We start from the raw sequence: 16769 nt of genomic DNA, 5'->3' as shown, positions 1-16769 counted from the left end.
AACGCACACAAACACACAGTGTTGGTTGTCCGGCGTGGTCGAATGGTGGTGTAAGGTGCTGCCGCAGACAAACGCGCGCGCTAGTCATTAGAAAAGTCGTAGCACCGCTCAGTTGCAAGCCGCACTTCGAGCCGTACACAGGTTTGCCGAGCGCTCCGGAAAAGAATGTAGTGAACGAAAAAAACAGTGCGCATCACACACAGAGGGCCGAGGGTTTTTGTACATCTATCCTACTATACGAGTGGCGGAGTGTGTAAGTGCGTGCGTGCGTGCGTGCCAGCGAGTGTGTGTCTCTTGTGTGCGTGCGTGCGCGTGTGTGTGTGCACTTACAAGTGATTCAGAGTTTTCGCGTATTGATTATCATCCGCCCATCAGCTGTGTTTTGTTGTGTGGAATTGTTTGGTGGAGTGGCGAAAGAGCGCACTCAGGTGAAGACGGATAGCAATCTCGCCCGCTTCCCGTACGTGCCGTTCGAACCGTGCCGGAAATAAAATCATCATTCGTCGTGGTTGTGATTAGATCGAAGAGGTGAGTTTTTTTTAAAGTGAGGTTAGAAAAGGAGTAAGAAAAGCGGAAAGGGCCCCCGAAAAGGCACGCGGCAGAACCGGTCAACGCGGTGCCAGTGTGTGCCGGACAAAGTGTGTCAAAAAGGGAAAAGGGAAGCGATCGTTCTAGAACTCGCTCTCTCTCTCTCTCCCTCTCTCTTTGGTGGATATGCTTGGCCATGATGTTTTGGATACATTTTTGTTTGCGATTTCTTTTCCGTCCGTAGCAGCAAGGGGTAACAATGGCAACGCAGTGTGTGTGTGTGTGTGTTTGTGTGTGCGTTAATTTGGATCCACCACCACCATTAGGCGTCTCTTCTCGCGAAATCAATTCGTATGGCGACCGCAAAGTGGCGTCGCCTTTAACCCGAAACCCGTATCCCTAACCTAACTTACCTGCTCTCCCCTCCCCGTGGGGTCATTGTCCGTCCTTTCTTCCCTGTGGCTTCGATTTCGTGGAAGAGCCAATCAAACAAACAAGGCTCGCGGCACTCATTAGTCAAATACAGGTAAAATCCAGTTGGAAATGGCACGCGGCTCTCGAAGGCGGAACTGATAGAGAAAAAGATTTGGGGGAAAAAAAAGGAACGAACAGCGCCTACTAGTAAACGATTGTCGGTGGCCGCAGAATGTAAACGTGGGAATATAAAGATAGATCGGTGTGTGTACGGTACGTGTTGTTGCGCGAGATTGAGGACACACAATGTATGGATGTGTGTGGCAGAGCGGGCGTGGTGTGTGCCGGGGGTGTGTTGTGTCGTTACGGCCAATGTAATTTGAGGGACGCGGGGTGGTGATGATGTATTTCGATCGCGCTCGCGTATTACATAAATACACCCACCACACAGCATACGACCCCCCCCCCCCCCCCCCGCGCAAAAAGGGGTTGAGGGAGCGAAGGGCCTTCCTTCCGTCTTCTCGGAACTCCACGGTACAGGTGAAAGTGTGACAAGTTGGATAAGTGTTTGTGCGGTTGCCGGTAAGGAACACACAGAGTTTTAGCCTACTCCGTTGAAGTTACCTTTTTTTTTCGCTCCCCTGCAACAACAAAGCGTGTTCGATCTGACAGCTTAGTGCGGGGGAATGATGATGATGATGATCGTCATCTTGTTCGGGAATCATCTGTGCGGTTGATGAACGGGGACTTCCGGCATGTTCGTGGTCGTTCTATGGCGCTGCTTTTTTTGTTTTGCTACATACACTTCACAGCAAGTGGCAAGTCATTGGAGAATTTGCTACGGCTTTATCTAAACGTGTATCTTCTTTCACGTTTGCCGGCCGGTCTCGCGTGTGTCGGTTCTAGCTCACGTAGGCGCGAATTTATAGTTTTTCACACACACAAACACAAACACACAACGATGGAATTATTTTAGATATGGTGTCTAATGGGCCCTTTTGGTGTTTGCTATTGGAGATTGTGGTTAAAAAGGTACAAAACAAACACCCCCGGCTTCACAGCGGGGCAGTAGACCACAGGAAGACAGCGGTGTCAAACTCGTACGATCGTACGGGGGTTTTGCATGATGTTTGAGATTTAGAGGAGTTATTGAGTTAGAGGAGTATCATCTGGTTATAAAGATGATCTATTGTTCTTTAATGCATAAGATTGACACATGATAACGCTGTCGAAAAAAAAAACGAATATTCCAACCGCCATTAAAGACATTAAAGACAAAGTTTGTCCAATAGTTTTGTTTGTAAAAAAATAAGTGTCTTAATTATAAACGACGATTTCATGGACTATACAATCAAAGTGTAACGTTCAAAAGTTATAAAATAAGTATCTATGTTTACATCACGAATAACAAAAAATAAAGACTTCAAGTAACAAAGCAAATGATGAAAATTCAGCAAAAGTGTACGATCTCTATCACAAGATCAACAACGCACTGCATCGAGGATCAACTCAAACGAGAAAAGAACACCTTCGGGTGTAATTCAAGCGTTTGACTGCCCTGCTTTGACCAATTAATCAATCTAACCATCCATTCAAGATATAATTAAAAGCAGGTAGATCTTCATTGTTGAAGTACTGAGGGCTACGCTCCTGTTGCTTCACCTACACAAGGCCACGTTCAAATCGTGCCTTTAACCCACAAAACGAACTCCTCCTCCAAAAGAACAAAACAAGCATCATTGCTGCGTGGTACGTTTCCACATGCTAAAACTTCCAAAGCCCGTGTGATCTTAACCTCCATTCGTGCCTTAGAAACTGTTGCCACAACGCTTACCTTCAAAGTCTGTCTGTCACTTCGAGCAAACACTAACGATGTTTACGAAGATGTTGGATGTGGAGGTAGGAGGGAGGCATCATCACCCGCCGTCGTCACGTGTGATTACGGCGTCGTTGTGTTTGGAACGAGTGCGAATCACTCGATGACGTCCGGCGGGGTTTTTTTTTGTTCGTTTCAATCGACGGAACGAACTTCCTTCCGTTTCGATACATCAGATTGAGCGAGGGGACGACAATACGATGACGTGGTATGCGGAAGCTACGGTGCGATTATGTCGTTCATCCGTTCGTTTTTTTTTCTCTCTATCGTTCTTTTCTGTCAATGATACTTCCTATTATGTGTGAGCGTGAAGATTTGCAGTAAATGATAAACTAACACTTCGGACAAATTCGGAAGACAATCGGTACGGAGATTGGGAACGCGAACTAGACCGTGAAGTAGTAGGTTCCTTTCTGCCGGATTTGCTGACCTCTGCGGTGACTTGCAATTAACCCACATTCGTTGTTGTTGTTGTCGTATCATTAAAGTGATAAAAGTATATAACCTCTATTAAGCTTTGAATAGCCTTTGGGTCTGAAATATAGACTATTGAACAGAAAGAGTCATAACAAATGATTGAATAATTTGAAGAAAAAAAGAGGAAATTTTTCGTTATGTTTATAGCAAAAGAGATGCACAAACAATTACTCAAGATCAAGTCCATCATGGGATTTGAAAAACACAGCATCTATCACAAGAAGATCAAAAGATCTTAGTCATTGCCAATACACTGTGACGCTGTTTTCTTCGATTATATAACTTCAATAAATGATAATGAATTTATTTGTCCATCAACCAGATTGATCCAGACGTCATCTCGAGATCCTCTTGAATATTGTCTTAAAATCCCTATTTTACCAACAATTTGAAACACGATACACAGTGCAATGTATCGCCACGTGCACAACCAAAGCAACCAACTACCCACTTGCCAGTAACCCCCTTGTAAACGCATTTTCGATCCCATTCTATGGCGGCCACTACTATCCCGTCAATCATTTATTATTCTTCTTGCTTCACATCGCGCTGGATGCGTTGAATGATTGGAGTTTAAATTGCCGCCCCCTTTCGACAAAATACAATAAACCCCGCAGAGCGGCGGGCGCACAGCGTTAGCCCGCAGCACCGCGCGCGCGGCCGTTTGCTCTCGTGCCACATTAATTGGTTCAACCACCGACAACAGATGCTGAAGATGCACACACGGCAATGCAATTCAATTCCTACTGCACAAGTGGGGAGCGATGCATATTTGCCCACTGTAGTTGCGTGTGTCATGGTAGATTGAGGTCGGATCTCTGGCGGCCGCGCCGGTCTACAACAGCCGGCTGTTTAACGATACGTTATCACACGGGTGTGGGGGGTTGGGTGTGGTATTTGCCAGTTCTTATAGTAGCGCCAACCTTTTTTTTGTACACGATTCCTGTTGACTGGCACGCTTCTCCCACGCCACGAGATAACGAGATTATTGCTTGCGTGTCGTTTTTATGATGATCATACGAGCTTTCCGGACGAGTTGGGAGGCGCTGGAATTACCTCTCCTGGTCGCCCTGTGTAGCTTAATTGTTTCGTGTCGCGAAGTCCCGATTGCTGCCACCGATATGTGTCTCGATATTCTAGAATGATCGTCTATCAGGCCAGGTTTATCAGGCTTATCAGCTGTGGTAGTCGTAAAGGCAATCGTTCGTAACAGCCAACAGCACAGCAGCAGGAACAGCAGCATTATTGGGGAGCAATTTTTTTGGCACAGATGATGCAAATTGGCCGCTCCTTTCTAGAGGAATAGTAGCGAGTTCTCTTCGCTTCCGAAATATCAGAAGAAAGAAGGCACCCTTTAAAACAATATGCTTGTCAGCAACATTCCGATCGGAGATAGTAGATAGTAGATAGTTTCTGGTGTTGCTGATGGTGACGAAATTCACCACGCTAGGACTTGCAATGTACGCAGTTCGCTACCTATAGTGTATAGTGAAATTTTGTTTGCTGTTATCAATAAACAACGGTACAGCATCATCGTCACCAATCAGGTGAGACGGGCCCTTCGTTTGAAGGGCACGTTGGCCGTTGTTTACGCCCCGCTATTATTGCAGTGCACTAAGGAAATGTCATTCAAATTTGTGCCCTACTGACTGATAAGAGCTTTACGCGATTCATTGAATAATAGTTGTTTTGATTTCGAGTTCGTTGGCTGCAAATAAACAAACAAGCAGCCTGAAACAATGCCCATTACGTAGTGGACTATCAGAAGATGCTGTAATGTGTCAGATACAAGTCTGTTTGGCCTGATTACAGGGCAACGCAACACAATATTGAGGGTGTACGTAATATTCCCAGGGTACAAAGGTTTTTGTTTAAGATAACACAATTTCCAGACGCTTCTCAAAGCCAAGCGGGCACATCAGGAGAAATTACGGCGAGGTCAAGTCTGAACCGTTTCTGGAACTGATCACATAATCCTATGCCGAACCTGTAATTGATTTTCAATCTATACCGGTCTTGTAACAGATCTTGCTTATCCCAATACCCAATACTTATCCAGGAAATAATCCTTAATCCATAACAGAGCTGGAACTGATTCTCAACCCATAAAAGTCCAAGAACATATTCTGATCCCAAATCCCGTAGTGGCATTGGAAATGCTCCTGAACTCATACCAATCCTGGAACCGATGCCGTATGGATATCGGTCATGGAACTGATTCTGATCCCATACCGATCCTCGGACTTATTCTGAACTTAAATTGATCCTGGAACATATCCCGGACCAATATCGGTCTTGGATCTTAAGCTTAATCCACACCGTTCCTGGAATTGATCTCAAAGTAATAAAGGCCTTAGAATTTGTCTTGAATCTACACCGGTCCTGGAAATGGCCCAGAAACCATATTGATATTGAAACCAATTCCGAGTTCAGCAATGTTCTGGGTCTTATTCTGAGCCGGTACCAGTCGTCGAACAGATATAGAATTCATTCCTGAAAGATATCCTAAAACCATACTGAATCAGGAACTGAGGGGGTAATCCACATCAGCATTAAAAATTCCAGCTCTGGAACCAATCCCGAACCTATATCAATCTTGGAACTGATCATATTCCCATAATGACTCTACAACTTACGAAGTACACTTATCGGTCTTGGAACTGATCTCCAACTTTCAGGTCCCAATGTTATTCCAATTCAATAACTGTATCAGGACCTGTCTCAAGCGAGCATCGAATCGCGAACCTATCCTGGTACAGGAATAAATACAGTTCCTATTCCGATCCAGTACCTACCTTTTTCCGCTACTGCTAAACGAACCATTCTTGACGGCAGTTGTTTCAAAAATTCTGAGTAGAAATCCAAGTAGCCAGGAAGTAACAAGTGCAATGCGCGTGAGTGGACGACGAGCAGATGGGTGGGTTGTTTTTTTTTAACGACAGGGAGTGGACCTTTAGATCCTTAACGTGGAATCGTACGAGGACGACGAGGAGAAAGTATAAAGTTACTACTTACTTAAATGAAACAACCATTCAACATCACCCTTAGAGTTTGGAGCAAGAAAAGAGCGGCAACTCACCGACAAAAGCGCGTGCCCAGAAGTTTGTTTAGTCATTAGGAATACGATCCATTGACAGCCGCGCTGCCGCGTTGCCAGAGAGTTATCAGTTTGCGGAAGTTGGTGCTCCATCGAGTGCAAACACTGAACGACACGCAAGAGCGCCTTATCAAAAGCGTCATGAGCGAAAAAAGAAAAGAAAAAAATCCCATTAATGAGCTATTTTGACCTTAGCACTTAGCAGTTTAGCGCTTCATTTGCGGCAAATTAAAAATTAATAACACCTCAAAATCCGGTTCTTGCTTCACGACAGCGCTGCCAAGGATGCTCCGGAAGTAGTCCTACTGTGTGTTCACACCGTCGTTCGTTATCAGTCATCGTCCATTTTTTTTTGGGTCGGTCCAAGCAAATGCGTGACTAAGAAGAATTCTATTTTTAATTCAAGTAATTAGTAACGCCTAACGCCCAGCACTGCACGGCCTACTTCGCATCGCAAGACTTGCATCACAGACAGTGAGAGAGGATTTGGGGGTCGGTTTTATGCATTAGGATAATGCGGGCGCCATTGTACAACAAGCAAATACCCAACACCCAACAAGATACTAGGAGGAGCATACAAGAAGATAAGCCAGATAATATATGTCTCCGACACCCGGTAGGGGGGGTAGTTTTGCTTTTTTTTTTGTTCTTAGCTTATTTTGTCTGCAAATGAAAACGACAGCGCTGCTCCAGGCCGGCCGGTTGGGTGTCATAAGCGAGATAATGAGATTTGCTTTGGCCACCACTGTAACACGGGGGCTGTAACCACCCGCAAACGGGGTGATAAACCTGTTGGTTGAATAGCTGGAGCGGCAGTGAATTTAGAGCCTGTCATCTAGTGCGTTTGAAGTATTGCGCTGTTTGCAAAAATAGCGTTTAATTGTCTTTATTCATACAATTCTATGTGCTCTAATAATAGTTTTTTTCCACGCAATGCTTCTTTTTGATGCGTTAAATCATCACCTGAGTGCGCAATCGCTCGCTGTGTTCGGTGCATCATTTTTCACTTATCTCCCCCACCTGCGTCTGCAACTATTTTATCGATTATTTTGCTTTTTAAAATACTTAAACACAGTCACTGCTCGATAAATCTATTTAAAGAACCAATACCAAAGCCCGCTTGCTGCTCCGGTTCTGCCGCTTCCGGCAATACGGGAAGGGAAGGATCGACTAATCGATTTAAAGTCGTGTCACGATAATAGCACAAAATATGCAGCAAAAGGGCGAAGGGCGATGGTGTGTGTGTGTGTGTGTGTGTGTGTCTTTGTGTAGTTCGAGCCGCCATTCAGGCATTGCTGGGGTCACATCAATCATCACAAGCTAATACAAGGTGGTGGGAGTCAGCGAAGCGCATTGGTAAACACTAACATTGTTGCCCCTCCGCCAAAATTGCCCAAAGAGTCCAAAACTTCTAACTACTACTATATAATACCACACCACCACTACTACTACGTAGCTTTAAAATTGATACCCGAGTGCATGAAACACTACACGTGCACTTCGGTGGCCTCTAACGATGACTGGGTGATTCGTCCTCTCCCCCAAAGATTCTGGTTCGTCAAATAAAGGTTCGAACTCAACGTACCAGGGGAAAGGGACGGAAAATAGCTGGATCAATGAAATGTGTACAAGGAATCACCCATACAGTACTACAGCTAGGAGGACCTTATCAGGGGGAAGACCCTTCCACGGTGGTTAGTGTTTAGTGGATTTCGATTGTTGGTGTCGCGCGGTGTCCACGATAAGCGGATTGGTACTGGTTCTGGATGCATTGGACGATCCTAAGACGAGCATTCTGAGAAGTGTAGCTTTACTGGAAGGAATTGTTCCGTGATTGCAGCTTATTACACGTCTGGAGTACACCTAGAGTTCAACGGATCTGATCTTAAAAGCGAAAGCGATGAATCACGCTGTAAAGTGTGCCGGCTTAAGGGTGTTTGTGGTGTCTTGCCGCCAGTTATAAGCCCCGAGACTTAATGCTCTCCGGAAGCACTTGTGAGTGAGTTCTTCATGTCTTTGAGAAGCAGCTCCGATTACCGCTTATCAAGCACGTCGTGGCCTACATTTGCTGTCGGATGGGCTGGCCGGCCGGTGCTTCCTGTACTTCAGAAACCTCAGGTTGAAATCTCAGCAGAGGTTTGCTCATTACGCCAAGAGCAGAAGACCTTTCTTGAAAAAAAGCCTTTGCAGACTGGGACAGGGTTACGTCAAACGGCAAGGATCGCTTGCGTGTAAGCCCATTCAGTTCTTCATTTTTAGTTTTAAAACATCGAGTACAAAAGTATTACGCGGCACGCACCCGTACACCGCCCGGTACGTGTCCAAACTTGAACGATGAAAACGAAACGAACGATCATGCACCAGACCGTGAACCGCCGGTTTTTCCAGTGCTCTAGAGACGGTTATGTCTATGTTACGCAGACATATACAGACTAAGCAAAAAAACGGAAGCAAAAACGCAAAGTTTCCGCACGAATAAGTAACACCAACGGTCGGCAGGAGGTCGGCCGGTAGTAGTACGTGTCCAGCTCGTTGGCTGGGGGGAAACCTTCACCTTAATTTTGACCTTCACCGACAGAGAGGCCGGCATAACGACGATGTCTGCAGGCCGTCGCCGGGGATGGATGGACATAAATTGTGTTTACTTTCGCATTTTTGCTATCGTTACGAGTAATTACACCATCTTTATGCGGACAATATGACGTCTTTTTTGGTATATTTGGATTTTCACTCTAAGAGGATTTGAACCAGTGGTGTGCTCTCTGGAGCGCATCCATCACTCCGATCCGACTCCGGCTATTTGTTAGTCTGATTCTGACTTCGGCAAAATCGGAACCACTAGTTCCGCCCGGAGTCCGAGTCATCCGGAGTCAGCCGGAGTCAGCCGGAGTTGTCAAGAGCCGTCTTGAGCCGTCTGAAGTCGCCTGGAGTCGTCTGGAGTCGGAGACGTTCGAAGACAGCTCCGGACGACTCTGGACAACTCCGGCCGACTCTGGCTGACTCCGGTTGACTCTGGATGACTTCGGGCGATTCTGAACGACTCCGAATTACTCTATGACTCTATGACCCCGGACGAGTGCAAATGGCTCCGGAAAATATTAGGCCTACCTAGTTTACGGAGTCGGTTCTGAAATTGGACGAAAAATCTACTCCAGGTTTTATGCCAGCTTTTTAACCTTCTCTAATTTGAACGTACGATCACGATCACGATCGCTATGGTACGATCGCAGTCTGGAAGACGTTTGTCACCCGTGAACGCAAACGAACGGCAGCTTCAATCTTGTTTCTTCCTGTTTAATGATTCACCCGTGATAACCTCTCTGTGTATGCCTCACCGGACTTACCGACTACTTCACTTTGTCGTATCAAAGTGCCTACACCATATGGTGCAATCGTTATGTTTTATTTTCGTTTTAACAAGAAAGAATGAATGCATCTCTTATCATGTGCGTGCTCTAGGTCGAATGGTTTGTTGATGTGTTGTGCATGTCCCGCACAATCGTTCGTGTTTTTCTTTTTTCTATACAACGCTATCAAACAAGCCCTGTTGTCTGATGCACTCTCCCGGGGTGCCCATCTGGCCCTACAACGAAATAGTAAACGTTCTTTTTCCTTCGCCCTCCCATCTTATCAGCTCACAGCGAGCGCCATGGAGGCACAGAAGCGCAAGGAGCGCGAACCGTGCCCACGGCAGAAGGCCAACTTTCTGTCGTACATCATCTTCGGCTGGACGATACCGATCTTCTTCAAGGGCTACAAGAAGGAGCTAAACACGGACGATCTGTACCAGCCGCTGCGCGAGCACAAATCCGACGGGCTCGGCGATCGGCTGTGCGAGGCGTGGGAAAATGAGCAGAAGCAGGCGCGCATGAAGAACCGGAAGCCGAAGCTGCTGCGGGCCGGTTTTCGCGTGTTTGGCTGGGAAATAGCGCTGCTCGGGCTGGTGCTGCTGACGCTGGAAATGCTCTTCAAGTGAGTAGTGGTTGGTCAATGTGGATATTTAAGGTGTGGAAATGCTAACCCTGTTCTTCCTTTGTAGAGTATCGCAACCGTTTTTCCTTGGCAAGTTGGTCGCTTACTATTCCCGCCAGCAGGGTGACATTACGGAAGCGTACCTGTATGCCGGTGCGGTCGTCCTCTGCAGTGCCATCAACGTCCTGTTCATCCATCCGTACATGCTGTCCCAGCTGCATCTCGGCATGAAGCTGCGCGTGGCCGCCTGCAGCATGATCTACCGCAAGTCGCTTCGGCTGAGCAAAACGGCACTGGGCGACACGACCGCCGGACAGGTGGTGAATCTCCTATCGAACGACGTGGGTCGACTGGATCTTGCCGTGCTGTTTGTGCACTACCTTTGGATCGGGCCGCTCGAAACGCTCGTTGTAACGTACCTGATGTACCGCGAGATTGGCTATTCCGCCATCTACGGTGTACTGTTTTTGTTACTGTTTATCCCACTGCAAGCGTACCTGGGCAAGAAGACGTCGGAGTTGCGCCTGCGCACAGCGCTGCGTACGGACGAGCGAGTACGGCTGATGAACGAGATCATTCAGGGCATTCAGGTGATTAAGATGTATACATGGGAGCGTCCGTTCGCTGCGCTGGTCGCGATGGCAAGAAAGTAAGTACGCGAAGAACTTGGACGGGAGAGAAGAAGCTTGAAATTATAGTGATAGGTTTAGTTGGCAAAAACCGAAGTCGACTCCAATCCGATTCCGATAATTTCGGAATCGACTCCGGAAGGTAGGTCCGTCCAGCATTATCTGGGGTCGTTCGGAATCGTCTGGAGCTGTCAAGAATTGCTCGGATTTTGGACGTCTCTGGACGATTCCGGACGACTCTGGACGACTCTGGACGACTCCAGACGACTCTAGACAACTCCAGGCGACTCCAGGCGACTCCAGACGGCTCTAGACGACTCCGGACGACTCCGGACGACTCCGGATGACTTCGGGCGACTCGGGACGACTCCGGACGACTCCGGACGACTTCGGACGACACCGGACGACTTCGGACGACTTCGGACGACTTCAGACGATTCTGACCCGGACTACTATTCTCGACGACTTCGAATCCGGGTGGAACTAGGTGGAGCTCCAGTCTGCTCCGGACGACTTCGGACGACTTCGGACGACTTTGGAAGACTCCGGATGACTCTTGATGATTCTGGACGACTCCCAATGAGTTCGGATGATTCTGGGCGACTCCAGACAACTTCAGACGACTTCAGACGACTGCAGACAACTCTGACTCTGATTACTATTCTCGATGACTCCGAATCCGGGTGGAACTAGGCGAAGCTCCGGTCGACTCTGGACGACTCCCAATGAGTTCGGATGATTCCGGACCACTCCGGATGACTCCGAACGACTCCGACTACTCCAACACCTGACGACTATGACTCCCGACGACTCCGACTCCGGCCTGGAGTCGTCCGGAGTTGTCCCGAGTCGATCGGAGATGACCGGTGTTCCGCCTAGTTCCATCCGGATTCGGAGTTGTCGAGAATAGTAGTCGTCCGGGTCAAAGTCGTCTTCAGTCGGAGTCGTGCGGAGTTGTTCGGAGTCGCTCGGAGTCGGAGTCATCCGGAGACGACTCCGACTCTGAGTGAATCCGGACGACTGCGGGCGATTCTGGACGGCTCCAGACGATTTCGAACGGCTCCAGAGTAAGTTCCGATATTATCGGAATCGGATCAGAGTCGGCTTCGTATTTTGCCTTCTTTACCCATCACTACATCACTATTTTGAACTTAATAAATTCTCCTTTTTCCCTTTCCAGGAAGGAAATCAAAGTGATTCGCTACGTTTCGTACATCCGCGGTATACTGCTGTCCTTCATCATGTTCACGACGCGCGTGTCCATCTTTCTCAGCCTGGTAGCGTACGCGCTGGCCGGCCAGGTGGTGACGGCGGAGAAAGCATTCGCCATTACCGCGTACTACAACATCCTCCGCACGACGATGACGATTTTCTTCCCGCAAGGCATTGGCCAGTTTGCGGAAGCACTCGTGTCCGTCCGGCGCATCCAGAAGTTTATGCAGTACGATGAAATCGAAAGTGCGGAAGGTGTTTCCATGGTTGGTGGAGATGGAAAGGACGCATCTTCCTCCTCGTCGTCCGATCTGCAGGAGAAAAAACCGGACGCTGATCCGCTGGCCCTCCCGAACAGCAAGTTCATTCGCCACTCGGAATCGGACGGGCTGAAGGAACCGGCAGCAGTGAACAATCACCACCACCAGCAGCAGCATCATCTATCCGATGCGGGCGTTATCGTGGAGAAGGCGGTCGCCCGGTGGGATGCGAAAGCGACCGAGCTTACGCTGGACGGGGTCGATCTGCACGTACAGCCAGGGACGCTCGTAGCCGTCATTGGACCGGTCGGTGCCGGCAAGTCTAGCCTGATCCACGCCATCCTAGGCGAGCTGCCGCTCGAGTCCGGCAGCATCAAGGTGAACGGGAACGTTTCGTACGCCTCCCAGGAACCGTGGCTGTTCTCCGGCACTGTTCGCCAGAACATCCTCTTCGGCCTGCCGATGGATCGCGAGCGCTACAAGCAGGTGGTGAAAACGTGCGCCCTCGAGCGCGATTTCCACCTGTTTGCGGACGGCGACAAAACGATCGTCGGCGAGCGCGGTGTATCGCTGTCCGGCGGGCAGAAGGCACGCATCAGCCTGGCCCGGGCGGTGTACCGGCGGGCGGAGGTGTACCTGCTCGACGATCCACTCAGCGCAGTTGATTCGCACGTTGGCCGGCACCTGTTTGACCACTGCATGCGCGACTACCTGCGGGGCAAGATCGTGATACTGGTGACGCACCAGCTGCAGTACCTGCAGAACGCCGACCAGATCGTCGTGATGATGCACGGCCGGGTGGAGGCGGTCGGGACGTACGATAAGCTGCGCGAAAGTGGGCAGGACTTTGCCCAGCTGCTGGCGGCCCCGTCCGGCCGGGAGGACGACAGCACCGACACGGAGTCGATCAAGCGGTCCGGCAGCCTGTACAAGCGGCAGAACAGCGAATCGAGCATGGACTCGGCCGTGGCGGACGGCGAGGGCCCGGAGGCGAAAGCGATCGAGGAGCGGCAGAAGGAGGGCTCGATCGGGTACGACGTGTACCGGGCGTACTTTAGGGCGAGCGGTGGCAACCTGGTGGTGGTGCTGATACTGTTCATGTTTCTGCTGTCGCAGCTGAGCGCATCCGGGGGCGACTACTTCCTGACGTACTGGGTGAACAAGGCGGAAGAGAAAGCGCCGGCCGCTACCGGCGGGGACGGAGGAGCCGCGGGAGCAATGTTTAGTGCGCTGGCCAACGCGTCGGCAGAAGAGTTCAACGAAACTACCACGTTTGAGCCACCGGCAGTAACCACGGCCGTTACGACGGGCGCGGGCGGCATCGGTGTGTTCTTTACCGCCATCCGGCAGATGTTTGCGTCGGGCGATGAGGAGGAGGACCGGTACATTGACATCTACATCTTTACGGCGCTAACGGTGGCGACGGTTGTGATAACGCTCACGCGCAGCATGTTCTTCTTCAGGGTGAGTGAATGAGTTCTAGCCAAAAAAATCATTCCCCTTTTCTATTTTCTAATTTAATTGATATTGCTTCTTTGCAGACGGCAATGAAAGCTTCGCGTAAGCTGCACGACGCCATGTTTAATGGCATCACGCGCGCCTCGATGTACTTCTTCAACACGAATCCGTCCGGGCGCATTCTGAACCGCTTCTCGAAGGACATGGGCCAGATCGACGAGTACCTGCCGAGCGTAACGGTGGACGTGATACAGATCTTCCTGTCGCTGATCGGTATCGTGGTGGTGGTGGCGATCGTCAACCCGTACAACCTGATCCCGACGGTCGTGATCGGTATCATCTTCTACTTTATGCGTGCCTTTTATCTGCTCACTTCACGCAACATTAAGCGCGTCGAAGCAATTAGTATGTATTTGTTGGTTTTTGTTTAATTATTTAAAATATAAATCGTAAAAATGCTCTAATCGTTAAAATGCTCTGCCTTTTATCTTTACAGCACGATCACCGATCTACTCCCATCTGTCGGCGTCCCTGTCCGGCCTTTCCACCATCCGCGCCTTTGGCGCAGAAAAGGTGCTCGTGCACGAGTTCGACTCCCACCAGGACCTGCACAGCTCCGCCTTCTACCTCTTCATCTCGACGTCGCGCGCGTTCGGCTTCTACCTGGACGTGTTCTGCGTGATCTACATCGCGATCGTCACGCTAACGTTCTTCATACGCGGCGACAGCGGCGGCAACGTGGGCCTGGCCATCACGCAAGCACTCGGCATGACCGGCATGGTACAGTGGGGAATGCGCCAATCAGCGGAGCTCGAAAACACGATGACATCGGTGGAGCGGGTGGTCGAGTACGATAACGTCGATCCGGAACCGGCCCTGGAGGCACCGGCCGACAAGAAACCACCGAAAGAGTGGCCCCAGGAGGGCCGGATTCGCTTCGAGAAGGTGACGCTCCGGTACAGCCCCGACGCGGACAGCGATTTGGTGCTGCGCGATTTGCAGTTCGAGATTGAGCCGCGCGAAAAGATTGGCATCGTGGGACGGACGGGTGCGGGCAAATCGTCCCTTATTAATGCGCTCTTCCGGCTGTCCTACAACGGTGGTTCGATTCTGATCGACACGCGCGATACGAGCCAGATGGGGCTGCACGATTTGCGGGCGAAGCTGTCGATCATCCCGCAGGAGCCGGTCCTGTTCTCGGGCACGCTGCGCTACAATCTCGACCCGTTCGACGAGTACCCGGACGAGAAGCTGTGGCGTGCGCTGAAGGAGGTGAAGCTGGAGGACGCGGTGAACGAGCTGCCGTCCGGGCTGTCGTCGAAGATTAACGAGGGCGGAAGTAACTTCAGTGTAGGCCAGCGGCAGCTCGTCTGCCTTGCCCGGGCGATACTGCGCGAGAACAAGATACTGGTGATGGACGAGGCGACGGCAAACGTCGACCCGCAGACGGACAAGCTGATCCAGCAGACGATACGGGAGAAATTCAACGACTGTACAGTATTGACGATTGCGCACCGTTTGAACACCGTTATGGATTCGGACAAGGTAGGTGCTTTGGTGTGGTTGAAGATGTTTGCAGTTTTTTAAATAATATTTTACTTGTTTGGGGACATTTGTAGGTGCTTGTAATGGACGCAGGTCGTTGCGTTGAGTTCGGCACGCCGTACGAGCTGTTAACCACCGAAGGAGGACCCAAAGTGTTCTACGGCATGGTGAAGCAGACGGGCAAGAGCACCTTCAACACGCTGCTTAAGATCGCCGAGGAGGTAAGGATGATAGATGCTTTGTATGTTGAATTGCAATTAATTTTTCCTTTTTTCAATCTCTTTTACAGTCTCACAATCAGAAACTGAAACCGATAAAGGAGGCTGAAGCAACAGAATAGATTACACAGCAGCAGCAGTACCAGTATAGTTTGTAAGCATTTTGTACAAGTTCCCATCGTGAAAATCTCTTGCACTTCCCGAAAGTATCTGCAACAGACAAAGGAGGATTATGATGATAAGGACGGTTGCATTAACATAGTAATGAATTAAGGAGCGGCAGACAGTGCGCGCGCGCTCGCGCCAAAACGTTACTACACGTGCTGCGTTTAATACCTCGTGCTTAAAAAGTGGCCTTTACTTAAAGTAATAAGTAATCATTTCGAACAAATTCTATTCTGTCCTTAGTGTGGTAGTTACCGGTGTAAGAAGCGGCACACGTCCTCTCAAAGCGGTAGGGTTGTGCACAATGCGGCAATTTATGTTTTGAGTGTGTGTGTGTGTGTGTATCTGTGTAAGTTAAGCAATATCCGTTGTGCATTGTACTTGTTTTTTTTAGAGCTACAGTAAGAGAAATATAGTAATGGTGTGGCATGGTAGGATGGTCGATACGGAAAGAGTCATCCCTTAGGGAGAGCTTTTTCTCGGCCCTTGTTCTTAAAAAAATGTTGAATTGAAAGTAGAAGAGAGGTATGCTTGTATTTGAGTGTGGTGCGTAGAAAACGGCATTGGTACTAGAATGGTGGTTATATACACACTTACTATACGCTACAGTGTGTAGGTTTTGTTTCCGGTGCCTTAAAAAAAACCATACAAACACAGCTCTTTAGAATTAGCGTCTAAGTTATATGAGGGAAAAAGAAACGCCCGAGGGGAGAGAGTACAGCAGAGAAGAAAGCCAACACACAAACATGTTCCTCGGAGGACGGAAATAAATCATATTTACATCGCCGGGGTCTCCCGGTGGCAAAACCGCTGCTGCTGGTTTGTTGCCATTTGGTGGGGCGGCGATGAATTGATGAATGGTAGCAGTACACGGTTCTTGCGTTCTCGATACTCGATTCTTTAATGCATAAACAATCC

The 16769-nt window shown here is 49.2% G+C and overlaps 1 protein-coding gene across 1 annotated transcript; it reads left to right on the top strand.

The window, feature by feature from the left end:
• The first annotated feature begins 20 nt into the window (after positions 1-20).
• LOC120948643 (probable multidrug resistance-associated protein lethal(2)03659) lies at positions 21-16720 on the top strand. Its single transcript, XM_040365224.2, has 8 exons — positions 21-528; positions 10027-10364; positions 10432-11013; positions 12174-13929; positions 14007-14328; positions 14420-15468; positions 15543-15689; positions 15758-16720. The coding sequence occupies exons 2-8, from the start codon at positions 10042-10044 to the stop codon at positions 15806-15808; spliced, it is 4230 nt and encodes a 1409-aa protein (XP_040221158.2). The 5' UTR covers positions 21-528; positions 10027-10041; the 3' UTR covers positions 15809-16720.
• The last annotated feature ends 49 nt before the right edge of the window (positions 16721-16769 follow it).

This window comes from Anopheles coluzzii, chromosome 2 (assembly GCF_943734685.1).
Source record: "Anopheles coluzzii chromosome 2, AcolN3, whole genome shotgun sequence".
In the NCBI taxonomy this organism is placed as follows: domain Eukaryota; kingdom Metazoa; phylum Arthropoda; class Insecta; order Diptera; family Culicidae; genus Anopheles; species Anopheles coluzzii.
Note: the sequence above shows the minus strand (reverse complement) of the source record. Positions and strands in the feature narration are given on the sequence as shown.